The 17737-nt window shown below is 35.4% G+C and overlaps 1 protein-coding gene across 1 annotated transcript; it reads right to left on the bottom strand.

Annotated features, from left to right (window-relative positions):
• Positions 1–289: 289 nt before the first annotated feature.
• Positions 290–13199, bottom strand: LOC122604794 (adhesive plaque matrix protein-like). Its single transcript, XM_043777660.1, has 5 exons — positions 13118–13199; positions 11505–12991; positions 8866–8947; positions 5007–6689; positions 290–1839 (listed from the first exon to the last, which is right to left on the bottom strand). The coding sequence occupies exons 1-5, from the start codon at positions 13197–13199 to the stop codon at positions 290–292; spliced, it is 4884 nt and encodes a 1627-aa protein (XP_043633595.1).
• Positions 13200–17737: the final 4538 nt, after the last annotated feature.

Consider the following 17737-nt stretch of genomic DNA (forward strand, 5'->3'; position numbering starts at 1 on the left):
ATTAGCTTTTCATGGAAAAAAAGAAAGCCCTACTAAAATTAGCAATATTAAGATAAAGTAGAAAGAATTGAAACTCATGATCCAGAATTACATGTTTTTAGTCTTTCATTATAGGAAGAAAGAATAACACAAATGATTTGTTTTACATAACAAAAAAGGAATTGAGTATACAGACCTTACAACAATAAATTAATTAATGACAAAAACATATATTATGTTGAAATTTATATTTAATATGATGTAACCAATTAAAATTGTCACATCATGCTTTGCCAAAGAAGTTTCCGCTTTAATAATTCCTTGGCGGTGGTGGAGACTTATACAAGTAAACTGGAGGAGATGGATACTTTGGTAATGGATGTGGTAACTTAAAGTAAGTTGGATGGTTGTGTGTTGGAGATGGTGGAGGAGGAGACTTGTAAACATATGGAGGTGGTGGGGAGGGTGATGGTGGAGGGGGAGACTTGTAGATATATGGAGGTGGAGGAGATGGTGATGGTGGTGGCGGAGACTTGTAAACGTATGGAGGTGGTGGAGACGGTGATGGGGGCGGTGGTGACTTGTACACATATGGAGGAGGTGGAGACGGTGACGGAGGAGGTGGAGACTTGTACACATATGGAGGTGGTGGGGAAGGTGATGGGGGAGGAGGGGACTTATAAACATATGGAGGTGGTGGTGAAGGTGATGGTGGAGGGGGGGACTTGTACACATATGGAGGAGGTGGAGACGGTGACGGTGGTGGTGGAGACTTGTATACATATGGAGGTGGTGGCGAAGGTGACGGTGGAGGAGGAGACTTGTAAACATATGGAGGAGGTGGGGACGGTGACGGTGGAGGAGGAGACTTGTACACATATGGAGGTGGTGGGGAAGGTGATGGGGGAGGAGGGGACTTATAAACATATGGAGGTGGTGGTGAAGGTGATGGTGGAGGGGGGGACTTGTACACATATGGAGGAGGTGGAGATGGTGACGGTGGTGGTGGAGACTTGTATACATATGGAGGTGGTGGCGAAGGTGACGGTGGAGGAGGAGACTTGTAAACATATGGAGGTGGTGGTGAAGGTGATGGTGGAGGGGGGGACTTGTACACATATGGAGGAGGTGGAGATGGTGACGGTGGTGGTGGAGACTTGTATACATATGGAGGTGGTGGCGAAGGTGACGGTGGAGGAGGAGACTTGTAAACATATGGAGGAGGTGGGGACGGTGACGGTGGAGGAGGAGACTTATAAACATATGGAGGTGGTGGAGAAGGCAATGGTGGAGGTGGAGACTTGTAAACATAGGGAGGTGGTGGTGAAGGTGATGGTGGAGGAGGGGACTTGTAAACATATGGAGGTGGTGGTGATGGTGATGGTGGAGGAGGGGACTTGTAAACATAAGGAGGCGGTGGTGAAGGTGATGGTGGAGGAGGGGACTTGTAAACATAAGGAGGCGGTGGTGAAGGTGATGGTGGAGGAGGGGACTTGTAAACATAAGGAGGCGGTGGTGAAGGTGATGGTGGAGGAGGGGACTTATACACATAAGGTGGTGGTGGGGATGGAGATGGTGGTGGTGGAGATTTGTAGACGTATGGAGGTGGTGGGGATGGTGATGGAGGTGGAGGTGACTTGTAAATGTATGGAGGGGGTGTGGATCGTGATGGTGGTGGTGGGGACTTATAAATATAAGAAGGAGGGGGAGATTTGTGAAGGTAAGGTAGATGTGGCCATGTGTGCTTAAATGGCGGTGGCGGAGACTTGTAAACATAAGGTGAATTTGGTTGCGTATGCTTTACGGGTTTTGGCAATTTCCAGCCGTTAGAGTTTGGAGGTTTGTATCCATAAGGGTTCTCTGCAATGACAACATTGGCAATCAACAAGATAGCTAAAGCATACATAAGTTGAGGCCAATGCCTCAACACTTCAACAACTGATCTTCCCATTTGAAACACTACTACTCTTCCTTTTAGAAGACTAAGACTTGATTTTTGTGTGTTAGAATGGTGTGATTAGAAACCTTTTTATAGCATTCGTTTACACTTTTTTATTAACATAAAACAGGTTGGCATAGCATTTTAAATTGGGGATTATTTGATGCTTTCCCTGTCGGTGTTCTACTCCTTGTAATCAGCTAATAATCTAACTTACCAAAAATGTCTCGATAAGAAAGTCAAATAGTAGTTGGTGGGTGCCAGTATGTTAAAATATGGAACGCGTTTACGAGGCACGATGGTGTAGTCTGATTTTAGTTGTAATGAAAAACTATTTTGACAAGATTTTAATCAAAAACATACATCTTAATTATTCGAGACACCACATTGACATCCAATTGGCCAGTATGCGGTGCTCGAACCATGCATGACTGAGATGAAACCCAGGACTCTCGAAAAACCCCCCTAATAATCAACTTCTACAAATGTAGAAAGTGAGATTCGAACCCTGACGGATTTGCCCAAGGTCGAAGACTTTACCAATGGACCACCAACCAATTGACACATACATCTTAATTTTAACATCCATAAAATACACTATCAGCTAGTCGTGTCTTTATAACTGTGTTACGAGTATAACATACTTTCGTACTGTTATTTTGTTTGACGCATCTTAATGGATCCTGCCTGCAGGTTATATTACTTGTTCACATCTCTGGTCCTGGAAATTTAAAAATTTCCAAAGTTTCGAAATTATAGATGACAATAATGTGCTTTGATGTTCTGGTGACTTAGGTAAAATGAACTTGAAGCATGAACTTTGTTAAATTTCATTCGTTATATATAATTAAGATGCCTCTTTAAGAAACTTAATTGGTGAGTGGAACTTTTAGGAAGACTAGTAATCTTTTACAAGGAAATGATCCGTAATGTAAATTTGTTAAGAAAAAAATTCACGTACTGAATTTTATTGAATGTACATATGAGGCGGTACCAAGGATGGGTATGTTATCCCCAAATTCCCCATTTTACAAACCCTTTCACAAAACTACAGAGTCATCAAAACTACTTGCAAAAGTTCTCAAATTACTTGACCTTAGGTTTCACAAAACTGATCATAAGGCACGTACATGAGGCCAACTCACTTAAATGAATTGGTTAAATGTTACTCGTATCATATGGTTGATTACTTTCACGACCTGATCAGTTTTTAACTCATGTCCTCAGCTCCTATACTTCAAAAGATGGAATCTACTCCATATATATATATATATATATATGTATAACATCATTTTAAATTTGAATTATAAATAAACTAGCCGATAATAATGTTGATTAGTATTTTCTAACCATCCATAATAATGCGTGGTTTATATCATTGTACACTATGGAATATAGTATATACATTCGTTGTGGATGGTAAAAAAATGTAGATTGATTTATCTCTATCATTGCTATTATATCAGCTAAAGTTGCTTGAATTAATTTTTGGAATCTATAACAATGCTTGCCGTGAGTTCACCCAATTCATCTAAGTTAAAGCAAAATGAAATACATCTTCTTCTTTTTTTTTTCTTTTTTTTTGAACTATTTTGATGTTTATGTAATTTATTTTTGGTTGTTTGTGAACTTTAAAAACACAAATTTCCTTTTACACTAACTACTTCAGTATTAATTTTTTTGAGTTCTAATTGTATTTTGACTATTTTTTTTTATTGTATTAAGTTAGGAGTAGTAAATTTATTAAAACTAAATAAAAAAAACCCTTCCAGTTTGACGGGTTGAACTGAAATTTTTTGGGTTGTCCGGTAGGGTTCAAAAATCCGGTTTTAAAACATTGGAAGCGATACTTGAACTTGCAAGGGTTTTTTTTTTTGTTTTGTTTTTTTTAAAACGTTTAGACAACCAACTATTGGATTTCAGGTTAGGACCTCGGCATTCGACTATAACGGGGCATGTTCATATTAGAAACTCACATGTCCAAAACAAAAAACTCATGTATTGGTGGTTATTTTAAATAGAGGTCAGCGGCATGTAGTGTGAGGGGCTTGGAGGTACCCAAACTTTAAAAAAATAAAAATAAAAATAAAAATTGGGCCCAACCTAAATTGAAACGACAGAAGTTGTAAAGCCTGTGAGTGGCGTTTGGATGATTCACAATGGAAATGTGAATCATTGACATTTTCCTTGTCTTTTGAAGTAACATACTAACATCAATAGTTCTCTCCAAATTTCAAATAATAGCTAGGTTCTTATTTATTTCCTGCAATTTAGTTACAATCTGTTTTAATAAAAATTATAGAATTCAATTTATTTAGATTCTTAAATTCGACTAGGAAAATTCAAATCTCCCTAAACATGGATGCTGACGGAAGCCAAGGTGCGCTAGCTATATATTATTTGATTGAAATCATACAACTTGATGTTTAGGTTTGACAACACGATATATATTTAAAACATTGCACTGTCATATGAAGTGATACGAGGTCAAGAAATGCTAGCTGCAACTTCGTATAAGATAGATTATTTCAAGTTTAAGAGTTCAGAAGTAATGATATATGAAAGAAAGGCAGAATTGTTATAACTGCAACGTTATTTTCCATTTCTATTACTAAAAAAAGTTATTAGCTAGCTGATTTTGTTAAAGTTCCATTTAATTATTGAATATGGACTATCTGTTATGCCATGTATTTTTTTTGGTACATTGTTTTTGTTATTTGTGTTCATATGGAATGGCATTCACATCTTCCTACTTATTTGGTTAGCTTTTCTTGGGGAAAAAAAATGAAAATTCTATCACAAATTATACGGATATTAAGATAAAAAGAAGGAATTGAAACTCATTGATTCAGAATTACGTACATGCGTTTTCAGCCTTTCATTATAGAAGAAAAGAATTCCACAAATAATGTGTTTTACATAACAAAAAGGGCATTGAGTATAAAACCTTGTACCCATAAATACAATAAATTGATTAAGAATGATTACAATAGCAAGTAATTATGTAGGAAGGCAAATTTAAGGGAATGTAACCAATTAACATTGTCACATTATTCATTGACAAAGATATTTATGCTTTAATAATGACTTGGTGGTGGTGGAGACTTATAGAAGTAAGCTGGAGGAGATGGATACTTTGGTAGTGGATGTGGCAACTTAAAGTAAGATGGATGGCTGTGTGCTGGGGTTGGTGGAGGAGGAGACTTGTAAACATATGGAGGTGGTGGGGAGGGTGATGGTGGAGGTGGAGACTTGTAAACATATGGAGGTGGTGGAGATGGTGATGGTGGCGGTGGAGACTTGTAAACATATGGAGGTGGTGGAGATGGTGATGGTGGCGGTGGGGACTTGTAAACATACGGAGGAGGCGGAGATGGTGATGGTGGTGGAGGGGACTTGTAAACATATGGAGGTGGTGGGGAAGGTGATGGTGGTGGGGGAGACTTATAAACATATGGAGGTGGTGGGGATGGTGATGGTGGCGGGGGAGACTTGTAAACATATGGAGGTGGTGGGGATAGTGAAGGTGGGGGTGGAGACTTATAGACATATGGAGGAGGAGGTGATGGAGATGGAGGTGGAGGGGACTTGTATACATAAGGAGGTGGTGGGGAAGGCGAAGGTGGAGGGGGAGACTTGTAAACATATGGGGGTGGTGGTGATGGCGATGGTGGAGGGGGAGACTTGTAAACATATGGAGGTGGTGGAGATGGTGATGGTGGTGGTGGGGACTTGTAAACATATGGAGGTGGTGGTGAAGGAGATGGTGGCGGGGGAGACTTGTAAACGTATGGAGGTGGTGGAGATGGTGCTGGTGGTGGTGGGGACTTATAAACATAAGGAGGTGGTGGCGATGGTGATGGTGGAGGGGGAGACTTGTAAACATATGGAGGCGGTGGTGATGGTGATGGTGGGGGTGGAGACTTATAGACATACGGAGGAGGAGGTGATGGAGATGGTGGTGGGGGAGACTTATAAACATAAGGAGGGGGTGGAGATGGTGATGGTGGTGGAGGGGACTTATAAACATATGGAGGTGGTGGGGAAGGTGATGGTGGTGGGGGAGACTTGTATACGTATGGAGGTGGTGGGGATGGTGATGGTGGAGGGGGAGACTTGTAAATGTATGGAGGTGGTGGTGAAGGTGATGGTGGAGGAGGGGACTTGTAAATATACGGAGGTGGTGGGGAAGGTGATGGTGGAGGAGGGGACTTATATACATAAGGTGGTGGTGGTGAAGGTGATGGTGGCGGTGGAGACTTGTAAACATATGGAGGTGGTGGGGAAGGTGATGGTGGTGGGGGAGACTTGTATATGTATGGAGGTGGTGGGGATGGTGATGGTGGCGGGGGAGACTTATAAACGTATGGAGGTGGTGGGGAAGGTGATGGCGGAGGGGGAGACTTGTAAATGTATGGAGGTGGTGGTGAAGGTGATGGTGGAGGGGGAGACTTGTAAACGTACGGAGGTGGTGGGTAAGGTGATGGTGGAGGGGGAGACTTGTATATGTATGGAGGTGGTGGGGAAGGTGATGGTGGAGGAGGGGACTTATACACATAAGGTGGTGGCGGGGATGGAGATGGTGGTGGTGGAGACTTATAGATATAAGAAGGAGGGGTAGATTTGTGGAGGTAAGGTAGATGTGGCCATGTGTGCTTAAATGGCGGTGGCGGAGACTTGTAAACATAAGGTGAATTTGGTTGTGTATGCTTTACGGGTTTTGGCAATTTCCAGCCATTAGAGTTTGGAGGCTTGTATCCATAAGGGTTCTCTGCAATGACAACATTGGCAATCAACAAGATAGCTAAAGCATACATAAGTTGAGGCCAATGCCTCAACACTCCAACAACTGATCTTCCCATTTGAAACACTACTACTCTTCCTTTTAGAAGACTAAGACTTGATTTTTGTGTGTTAGAATGGTGTGATTAGAAACCTTTTTATAGCATTCGTTTACACTTTTTTATTAACATAAAACAGGTTGGCATAGCATTTTAAATTGGGGATTATTTGATGCTTTCCCTGTCGGTGTTCTACTCCTTGTAATCAGCTAATAATCTAACTTACCAAAAATGTCTCTATAAGAAAGTCAAATAGTAGTTGGTGGGTGCCAGTATGTTTAAAAATTTGAACGCGTTTATGCTGCACGATGGTAATATATCCTTCAAAGTGCATGTAGTCTGATTTTAGTTGTAATGAAAAACTATCAATATTTTGACAAGATTTTAATTAAGAACGTATATCTTTGAACATCCGTTATATGCACTGGTAATGCATGTGTTTATAACTGTATTACGAGTATAAAATATAAAGTAGTTTTCGTCCATTGGGTATATGACGCATATCAATAGCAACTCGTGATATGTATGCAGCTGCATTCGTCCAACACGTTAACCTTGGATTAAATAAATCAGCACATGTCATTATTTATGCTTGGGAATTAATATATGTGTGGACATTGTTTTCATGATCCGTTATGTGTTTTTGTATACATATTGAAGGAGCTGAACTGATCAGGTGATATAGCTCTTCTGGTCCTGGATATCCCAACTTAGTTTCATTTTATATGTTATATATGTGCCTTGATGGTGTGGTGACTTAAAAGTAAAATGGACCCGGAGCATGAAATTAATTTGTTTTATTTTATACGTTATATATGTGTGCAAGTCTGCAAGATAAATGCTTGAGTTGATAAATAAACGAGCTTGAAATTTGAGTGTTACTTAGTTTTACAAGGACATATATAGATGATGCACGAGTACATTATGGGTAGGGTGACAAAATGGATGGGTTAGGCAAATTTGGTTAACGGGGGTCAGAATGGGTTCGGGTCAAAACAGGTACATTAATAATTAGCAGACTCGAATGTGAGCTGCAATCCGATAAGTTAAGGAAGTTACGAAATGAAGATAACTTATATATTTCCCTCATGACTTTTGCCATGATGCTTCACCAACGACGGCAATTCCCATCGATTAGACTTTGGAACGTTGTGTAACCGTTATGTTTATCAGCAATTATTGACATTGGTTGCTGCTAACAGGAACAAAGCAAATGCACACACTAAGTTGAGACCAATATATGCCAAGATACAGAAGTTTTTTTGTGTTATTCAATGGTAAGATAATAATAATTAGCCCTTTAATTGTAGTTATGAACTAATCCTCTTCATATTTTTGATACATAACTGTCAATTAAGCTGTTTTCATTAAAAAAATTTTTGAGAAAGAAAAAGTAATCGAATGTTTGAAACCTCCACTAAGTTTCACATGTATTTTTCAACAGTTAGATTCGGATTTGAACGTTTCCTCATATTATTTTATTCTAAGGAGGATGCTCTATAATGAACATGAAAGGGTCAAAAGGGTAATGGTAGTACATGACAGTACGGCTTATTTAATTTTATATTATTGTAATTTGTTTAAATAATTTTGATTTTAAGATATATGTTTGGTAATAATAGCTATAGCTTGTGTAGCTTTTAGTTGAAATTATAAGTTGTAGCTTTTAAGTAAAGCTGTTAGCTATAGCTTTTATTTATTAGAGGTGTTTGATATGAAAACTGTAGCTTCATCTTAAAAATGTAAAATGACAAAAATAGACGTAACTAGAAAATATAGTATATATATAAAAATTAGTATTCAGTTTAAAATTTAGTCCATAATAAATCTTTTGTTAACATGTTATCATAATTTATATCATATTGGATTAGTATTTCGATAAGCATGTCTGTTGATACAATGATAGTGATGAGAAGGATAAGCCATAAGTTCTTACCTTTGAAACATGTGTTGAATAATGGAATATCTCATAGGATATTATTGGTGTATTATCTAACATGAGTTGTTAATAAAATAAATCATCTAGAAATTGTATCGGAGTCATCGGAACTGTCTTTGAAACAATAGCAACAATGATAGATATGGGTAGTTAAGTACTTTACATACCAAAAGCTGATAGCTTTTCCAAAACGTTAACATGACTAGCATTCATATATAGAGCTTTTACTCCTAATCTAAAAGCTTCAAGCTGCATCAACCCAACAAAGCTTTTTATTGAATAGAAGCTTTTGGTAAAAACTTAAAGTTAAAAGCTCTTAAAAACTCTCTATCAAACATAGCCGAGCATCATTTAACGTGATTAAATAATATATTGAAACAGAACCATTAAAAATTTTAAATTTTATTTTAGAACCACAAAGGATCCTATTCCTACTCCTTTGACTCCTTAATTAATTCTTTTTTTATTTGTATATTTGGTGTGCATGGTAAGATGATTCATAATTGGAGGCACGTCCACCGAGTTGCAAGATTTAATTCTAAGACTTCACATACTTCATGTTTGAAACGTAAAAATTGAGCCCTTATGTTTTAACGCAAAATTTTTTTATTTTTATTTTTTAACTTTTAAAATGGAATTTCACTTATAAATTCTTTACTAACAAGAAAAATTGTTTTTATAAGTGTTGTCGTTATATAAGAGAGAAAAGGTAACACCTTTTAAGATAAAGATGTTGAAGTTTAAAAGGTTGTCAATCATTTACGGGTAAAAAGATTACAAGTGATGCAGTTGAAATACCTAGCTTCTTGTTAGTTTTTTATTTTGGGTGAAAGTAAAACAATGTACAACCTTATACAGATCTAAATTTTTTCCAAGATAAAGTAGGTCACATGACCTACAACATGTGAGTTATGTGACCCTTTAGGACCAAGTATTCTTTTTCTCTTCCTCGACCATTTTTGATTAACTTAAAAAATGAGTGATAAGTCATCGAACTTATCTTGACGCATCCCTTCCGATGGCTCACTAAGGCTTCCTTCTGCTAAATGCTGACAAATTATGTCAGCATCAAGTCAGTGATCCATTTCCCAAAACATTAAAACACAATCGACCAATGCGTACGGCTCAAGCATGACTTTAATTTGGTAATATATGTCTTTTACATCTTCAATATTTAAATACACAACAAAACTATATTCAATCTTTTTCATAACTCCATAAATCTTATGATCAAAAAATAATAACTAATCAATAATTATCGGGTCGTTATAAAGTTACTCATGTGTATTTTTATCTAACTATTTGTCAAGTATATATAATAAAATCACAATATCATTTTACCTTGTAAAGTCCGTGTGTTAACACGGGTGGCGGATGCAATGGGATCCTTACCCCACCCTCAACTTATCTCAAAAGCCCAACATGTATTACTTTTCTTAGCCTATATACTAAATATTCAGCACAAAAATACTATAACCATAATAAAAAGTACGGAGTATTAATCATAGATAATTTTATACAATATTAATATAACTATAACTTAATAATAAACTTTATTTGTTGCTTCACATGTTTATAAGTAATTAAGTACATTATATCGTAAGCTCCCGATGGAAGAATAATTGTATGCTGATTTTGTTTTGACGTGCAACTAATTTCTTATGCTTTGTGCAGTTAAGTGAAAAAATATGTGTATCTTATGTTACACTGTTAAATAATATGTATATATTTGATGTAATTAAGAGAGAGGGATACATATACTATATATATCATCAATCACTCTAATGGTGTCTTGCAATGGAATGTCGCGTTTGAGCATATCGTAGATTAGTTCAAAGTGATCTATGTGTTCTCTGTATGCTTACTTTAAACCGATCCTATCATTTAAAACATTTACACCACCGTCTTTAGTGAAAAAGTGACCCCTCTAAACAAATTCTCTGGATCCGCCACTGATTAATCTAGTATCTTATATAAGTTGTCGAATTCTCTATTGAATGTACGTGGATGATGTATTGTTGGGCTATATATGGGTACGCATACATTTGCAATCGGAATCATGGCAGTAATTGGGTATTGAGTATTTAATTTGGTTATTCAATCTTCATTTCGAGATTCTATTTTTCATAATTTTTATATATAAGTTGAATTATTCAATTATCTAGTTTAGTTGTTTAGGGTTAATGTCCGATTCTGAAAGTTTAAATTGTTGAATTCCATAGAATTTGTCGTGGGGAGAAGTTGTTTCGCATTTGCTGGTTGACATGTTCTAGCAAAGACTTCTTTAAATTTTGATATATATATATACTTAATAAATTTCATGTTTCCTAGTTTGCTTCTTTTTCTTACAGGATCTAGACGTGTGGGAAGTGAAAGAAAGAATATTACATGCAAACTTTTGTCCTATATATAATGGTATTTTTAGTTTATATACTTCAAATGGCAACAACAAATAACTCGTAAGAGAAGAAGCACATTAATTAATCATACTGTAAAACAAAAAGCACATAAATCATAATGAAGTGAATTTTTCTTTCCATGATCGAGAGAACAATAGTGTGATTGAAGTCTAAAATACAAGTATAGTAATGTAATAGCAGAATGTGACCTTATTATCTCAATGAGTACATTTGTGTATGTAAGAATAATAGCAAATTTATGGTAAAGCATTAATTAATTAATCATCATCTCATTCCGTGATCCAAAAGATGTTTGTGTTTTAGTAAGAAGTTGGAGGTGGGGGAGATTTGTAGTAGTAGGCTGGTGGAGGGGGAGACTTGGTTGGTGGAGGTGGTGATTTATAGACATATGGAGGAGGGGGTGAAGGGGATGGTGGTGGGGGAGACTTGTACACGTATGGAGGCGGAGGAGGGGATTTGTAGATGTACAGTGGTGGTGGCGATGGTGATGGTGGAGGGGGAGACTTGTAAACATATGGAGGCGGTGGTGATGGTGATGGTGGGGGTGGAGACTTATAGACATACGGAGCAGGAGGTGATGGAGATGGTGGTGGAGGAGACTTGTATACATACGGTGGTGGTGGAGATGGCGAAGGTGGTGGCGGGGACTTATAAATGTATGGAGGTGGTGGCGACGGTGTTGGTGGAGGTGGAGACTTATAGACATATGGAGGAGGTGGTGATGGTGATGGTGGAGGAGGAGACTTATACACATATGGAGGTGGTGGGGATGGGGAAGGCGGAGGTGGAGACTTATAGACATATGGAGGAGGTGGTGATGGTGATGGTGGAGGAGGAGACTTATACACATATGGAGGTGGTGGGGATGGGGAAGGCGGAGGTGGGGACTTGTAAATGTAAGGAGGTGGCGGTGATGGAGATGGTGGAGGGGGAGACTTATAAACGTATGGTGGGGGCGGAGATGGTGAAGGTGGTGGAGGAGACTTATAAACATACGGCGGCGGAGGTGATGGTGATGGTGGAGGAGGAGATTTGTACACATATGGAGGAGGAGGTGATGGTGATGGTGGAGGAGGAGACTTGTAAATGTATGGAGGTGGAGGTGATGGCGACGGTGGAGGAGGAGACTTGTAAATGTATGGAGGTGGAGGTGATGGCGACGGTGGAGGGGGAGACTTATAAATATACGGTGGTGGAGGTGAGGGTGATGGTGGAGGAGGAGATTTGTAAATGTATGGAGGTGGTGGTGATGGTGAAGGTGGAGGAGGTGATTTGTACACATATGGAGGTGGAGGAGATGGTGATGGAGGAGGTGGAGACTTGTAAACATAAGGAGGGGGTGGAGATGGTGAAGGTGGTGGCGGGGACTTGTAAACGTATGGAGGTGGTGGTGAAGGTGATGGTGGGGGAGGAGACTTGTAAACATACGGAGGTGGAGGTGATGGTGAAGGTGGCGGTGGTGATTTATACACATATGGAGGTGGTGGAGATGGTGATGGAGGAGGTGGAGACTTGTAAACATAAGGAGGAGGTGGAGATGGGGAAGGTGGTGGTGGAGACTTATAAATGTAAGGAGGTGGAGGTGATGGCGAAGGTGGTGGTGGTGACATATACACATATGGAGGCGGAGGTGATGGTGAAGGGGGAGGTGGAGACTTATACACATATGGTGGCGGAGGTGACGGGGATGGAGGAGGTGGAGATTTATACACGTAAGGAGGTGGTGGTGATGGTGACGGCGGGGGTGGAGATTTGTAGACATACGGAGGAGGAGGTGATGGTGAAGGCGGTGGTGGAGAGTTGTAAACATATGGAGGTGGTGGAGACGGTGATGGTGGTGGAGGAGAGTTGTATGAGTAAGGTGGATATGACCATGGATTTTTTATCGGTGAAGGCGGAAATTTGTATTGAAAAGGTGGGTATGACCAGCTATTTTTCACTGGAGGTGGCAATTTCCAATCACCATATGATGGTGGTGATTCATAGTTGAAAGGATTTTCAGCAATAACAGTTGCAATTAACAGGAAACCAAAGGCATAAATTAGTTGAGGCCATTGCCTCAACACCCCGAGGCTTCTCATATGAAGGTAACCACTTTTTATCTTAGTTTCTTTCTTAGAACTTAAAAGCTTTGAGAAGGAATTTGATATGTTTTGTTAATATGATTAGGATAGATCCCAATTTATACTAGTCATGTATCATTGTTTAATGCATAAACCAAGATGTCGGAGATTAGTTTTTTTATTCATATGCTATAGTTATACTCGTAATAATCAATTGGAAAGCCCCACCAAATACTATGTTTTATTCAATATAATTGTTGTATATGCATTTACAAATTTGAATGTTTCCACCAATAGCTTTTCAATATAAACCTTGAAGAGACAAAGTCAATGAGTGATTTGCAACATAACTAGTTTTTTTTCTATCTACTAGTATACTCTAAATATAAACAGAAATAAAGAGTTCATTAGCTTGGATTAGTATGTAGGTAACACCTAAAATCATTTCTTACACTTTTAAATCTCAATATTGTCTGTAACAATATATAAAAGAGATTAAGATGCAAAAAATCTTACCTATAAATTGCTTCGAGGTTCTACATGTTAAAAGAATCCTTCAGACTTAAAAACAATAAGGATCATATTATTAACCTCTGTAATTACTTGATGAATCTTGTATTGAAATTTGTTCTAATAATAGTATATAAAAGAATATATGTGAAATGTGACGCCTTTCAATCTTGAAGTTGGTTTTATATGGACATTGATTAACCTAAATATAAACTAAATTTTTTGAAATAACATTTGATGAATAGTCACACAAAAGAAGGTAAAAAAAACTCGCCAAGTCGCCATAATTCTAGTATTTCAATTTTATATTTTTAATGTATGCATTTCATTTAAAAATATTTATGAGGAATGTGGGATAAATTCACATTTTAACTTCTATAATATAATAATTAAAAGAGGAGATTATGGGTACACTTGACATCTTTTAAAATTCTTTTTAGGCTTAAAACTCTCTCTTTTAATCTAGAGCGCTCTCTCCCTCTTTTTAGATATTTTTTAAATAAATAATTATATAATATCCTTAAATGTCTCCCAACAAATTATTATATATACAATCTAAATCTTTATTAATCATTCTTATTCATATTATTCATTTTCTTCCTATCTTTAATAAAGAAATCTAGTTTAGTAAATTTCTAAAAAAAAATAAAAATATATGGTTTTTTTTATATCACTTTAATTTTATATGGGTATTTTGTTCTTATTTGTTTATTATTGATATCGAACTGTAATGTTATTTTTATTTTTCATCTCTTTTAATTTAATTTGTAGTCAATTGTAGTTTGATTATGACTTTTTTTTCTATTACAAAAGAGTTTAGTCTTTTAAATTTGTTTGTTCATGTTTTGTTATTTTCACCTGTTTTGTTATTTATTGTTTTGATTTTTACCTTTGATATATATATATATATATATATATATAGGACGTGCCTGGAGACTAACTAAATAAATAATTATATTTAAAAATATATCATAAATGTTAATCTATCAAAATAAATCTTTTTTAAATTTTAAGATATATAATATCCTTAAAACTCTCCCAATAAATTATTATATATACAATCTAAACTTTTATTAATCATTATCATTCATATTATTTATCTTCTTCCTATCTTTAATAAACAAATCAAGTTCGGTAAACTTTTCAACAAAAAAAAGTACGGTTTTTTTATATCACTTTTATTTTATTTTTGACTTTTTAAATTTTAAGATATATAATATCCTTCAAAGTCTCCCAATAAACTATTATATATGCAATCTAAATATTTATTAATCACTCTCATTCATATTATTCCTCTCATTTCTATCTTAATAAACAAATCAAGTTCGGTGAATTTCTCAACAAAAAAAAGCCTACGTTTTTTTATATCACTTTAATTTTAGTTTTGGTATTTTGTTCGTGTTTGTTTATTATTTTGCTATTGAATAGTTATGTTATTGTTATTTTTCATCTCTTTTAGTTTAGTTTAATTTGTTGTCAATTGTAGTTTGATTATGATTTTTTTTACTATAAAAGAGTTTATTCTTTTAAATTTGTTTTGTTCATGTTTTGTTATTTTTCACCTGTTTTGTTATTTATTATTTTGATATTTATCTTATATATATATATATACACACATTTTATAAGACGATCCGTATATCGAACGGGCATGAAGACTAATTTGACATATATATAAAGCATAGTATTGGTGCAAGAAATTTTGTAATACATATCCCATGTCTATACATATTCTAAATTTTCAAGACACATTGCAAATGTTTTATACAAAGTAAAATAGTATAGATTAATAATTATATATATGTATATATTATTAATATTAATATATAACTTAATCAATCAATTAATAATATATATAATAGAGAGACGGTTACTACACAAAGTGTCTTAAAATACAAAATGTGTGAAGTATTTTTATTTTACTTATTTTGCTAAGGGTTATGCTGATGATTTGTATTACAACAACCATAAAAAATTTAATACAAATAGTGTAATTGAGTATTAGACCAATTTATCTACGCGACTGGCCACATAAATTTGTCCAAATAAATATTAAATTTAGGGAAATGATAAACTTTCCCTTTTTTTAAAAAAAATGGCCAACTAATTAATTATATTAACAAGTCTAGCAGGAAACTAGGACCAAATAGAGTACAATACAATTTTAAAAGAATACAAATTAACAACCACACCAGAATCTCCAAACACATCTAGATACATACATTTGAGACATTAAAAAATTTCCAGACCTCCCAATTAATAGATTTTCCTAACCTAATAATCTTCCTAATTCATTCAAAATTTGACATGTGTCATAATCCTTAAATTTACATATGTCATAATCCTATGAATTACGAAGATTATTAAGATGATAGATTAAGAGGATTTATCATTTTTTTTATTTTTAGCTTGACAACAACACCAACCTATATGATAATCAAACTGAATAAGAGGCAAAATAGTGAATACATAGACTCAATCAGCCATTTTGATTAATTGAGTCACTTGATAATTTCTTCACTGTGATTTAGTCATTCTTAAAAAAGGGAAAACTTGGTTTTCAGCTATTATGTGTCCCAATCGAATTCCGATAGTCCGATGTCAACATATTTTGGGCTGGCTTTGCACCATTTGACAAAAGACCGAGTAAAGCTGTAGTAGTTAGCAACAACTACATTTTATTACATAAGGTTGTGTGCTTCAAAGAAGCACCTCTCAAATTGTATATTGGGGTGCGTTTCCAACTTGAATATATGTGGTATTAAACTATTGTACCTGATGTACTCGTTCTAACTAATATGTACGTTTTTTAAATTAATATACATATACGAAGACTTTTGTAATTAGCCCAATCACAATAATACATAAATTGATGATTGGTGATGTTAGATTTGATTAATTATAAGTAATTGATACGGGTGGAGGGAGTGGAAGAGGGAGATGGGAGGGATGAGAATGGTTTGGCCGCCACTACGGCGAGATGGAGAGCGAGATGGGACGGCGAGCTTGGAACTCTAAGAGGGCCGAAGGAGAGATAAAGGAGGAGGGACTAAAAGTGACACATATTCAAACTGAAATAGGAACGTTACAGGGACTGGTAGTGTAACAAATCTGGCGCCAGGGACTAATTGTGTAAAGTTGCTGAAACCTTTTCTTTTTCCTTATTTTCCAGAAAAATGATCCAAAGTTTTTTTTTTTTTATCTATTATATATAAACTAATTTAACAATATAAACCAATTTCTTTTCTTATATATAAACCAATTTAATAATATAAACCAATTTTTTTTTCTTATATATAAACCAATTTAATAATATAAACCAATTTTTTTTTTATCTATTATACATAAACTAAGAAGTTTTTTTTTTGTTTTGTTTTTTTCTCCAACCTTTTAGCTTCTTAATTTTTTAACAAAGTGAAATTTTAGCATTAAGTATTTTTTTTTGGCATAATATAATTTTTTTTAATTATGTAATGTTTTACTTTTAATATGTAATGTGTTTTAAGTATTATGTAATGTGTTTTATTATTAATAAAACATATATATTAAAAAAGGTTAGTTATGTAAAGTTTATAAATATTAAAGATGAATTATTAAAATGTGAAGAAAAGGTTGAGAGTTTCGGTTGTCACTAGAAAAAGGTTGAAAAAAATATTGAAAGGTTGAAATGAAATGGAATAATTTGATTGGTTATTTGAATGGAGATGAGAGAGATGAGCCTTCCACTCCCTCCCCCCTAAGAGATTCTAGGTCTCGACTTTGTTTTTTTAGATGAGTGTGTTGGAATAAACAATACCGCAATAGAGTAAAGAGGTAAAGCATGCCGTTAGAAAGGATGAAAATTTAGATGGTAACAAAAGTATAATATTTAGAGGGATTTATGGATTGAGTTTTGAAATAAATATTTAAATTATTTTGTTTAAAATCATAAATCATCAGTTATTAGTGTTTTAACTTTTAAAAATTGATTATCTGCGGATTTTTTTAACGACATTATCTTCGTTTAAAAATTATCCAAACATAGTTTTGCAAAAGCACCAAAATGGATT

Source organism: Erigeron canadensis, chromosome 6 (assembly GCF_010389155.1).
Source record: "Erigeron canadensis isolate Cc75 chromosome 6, C_canadensis_v1, whole genome shotgun sequence".
Lineage (NCBI taxonomy): Eukaryota > Viridiplantae > Streptophyta > Magnoliopsida > Asterales > Asteraceae > Erigeron > Erigeron canadensis.

Bases quoted from the DNA above. Each gene is read 5' to 3' on its own strand.
- LOC122604794 (XM_043777660.1), bottom strand. From the start codon at position 13,199: ATGAGAAGCCTCGGGGTGTTGAGGCAATGGCCTCAACTAATTTATGCC. The intron at 8,948-11,504 runs GTCTATAAATCA...GGGTTGATGCAG, and splicing joins CTTCACCCCCTCCTCCATAT to CTTGAAGCTTTTAGATTAGG. The intron at 1,840-5,006 runs GTCATTATTAAA...TTGTCATTGCAG, and splicing joins TAAGTCTCCACCACCACCAA to AGAACCCTTATGGATACAAA.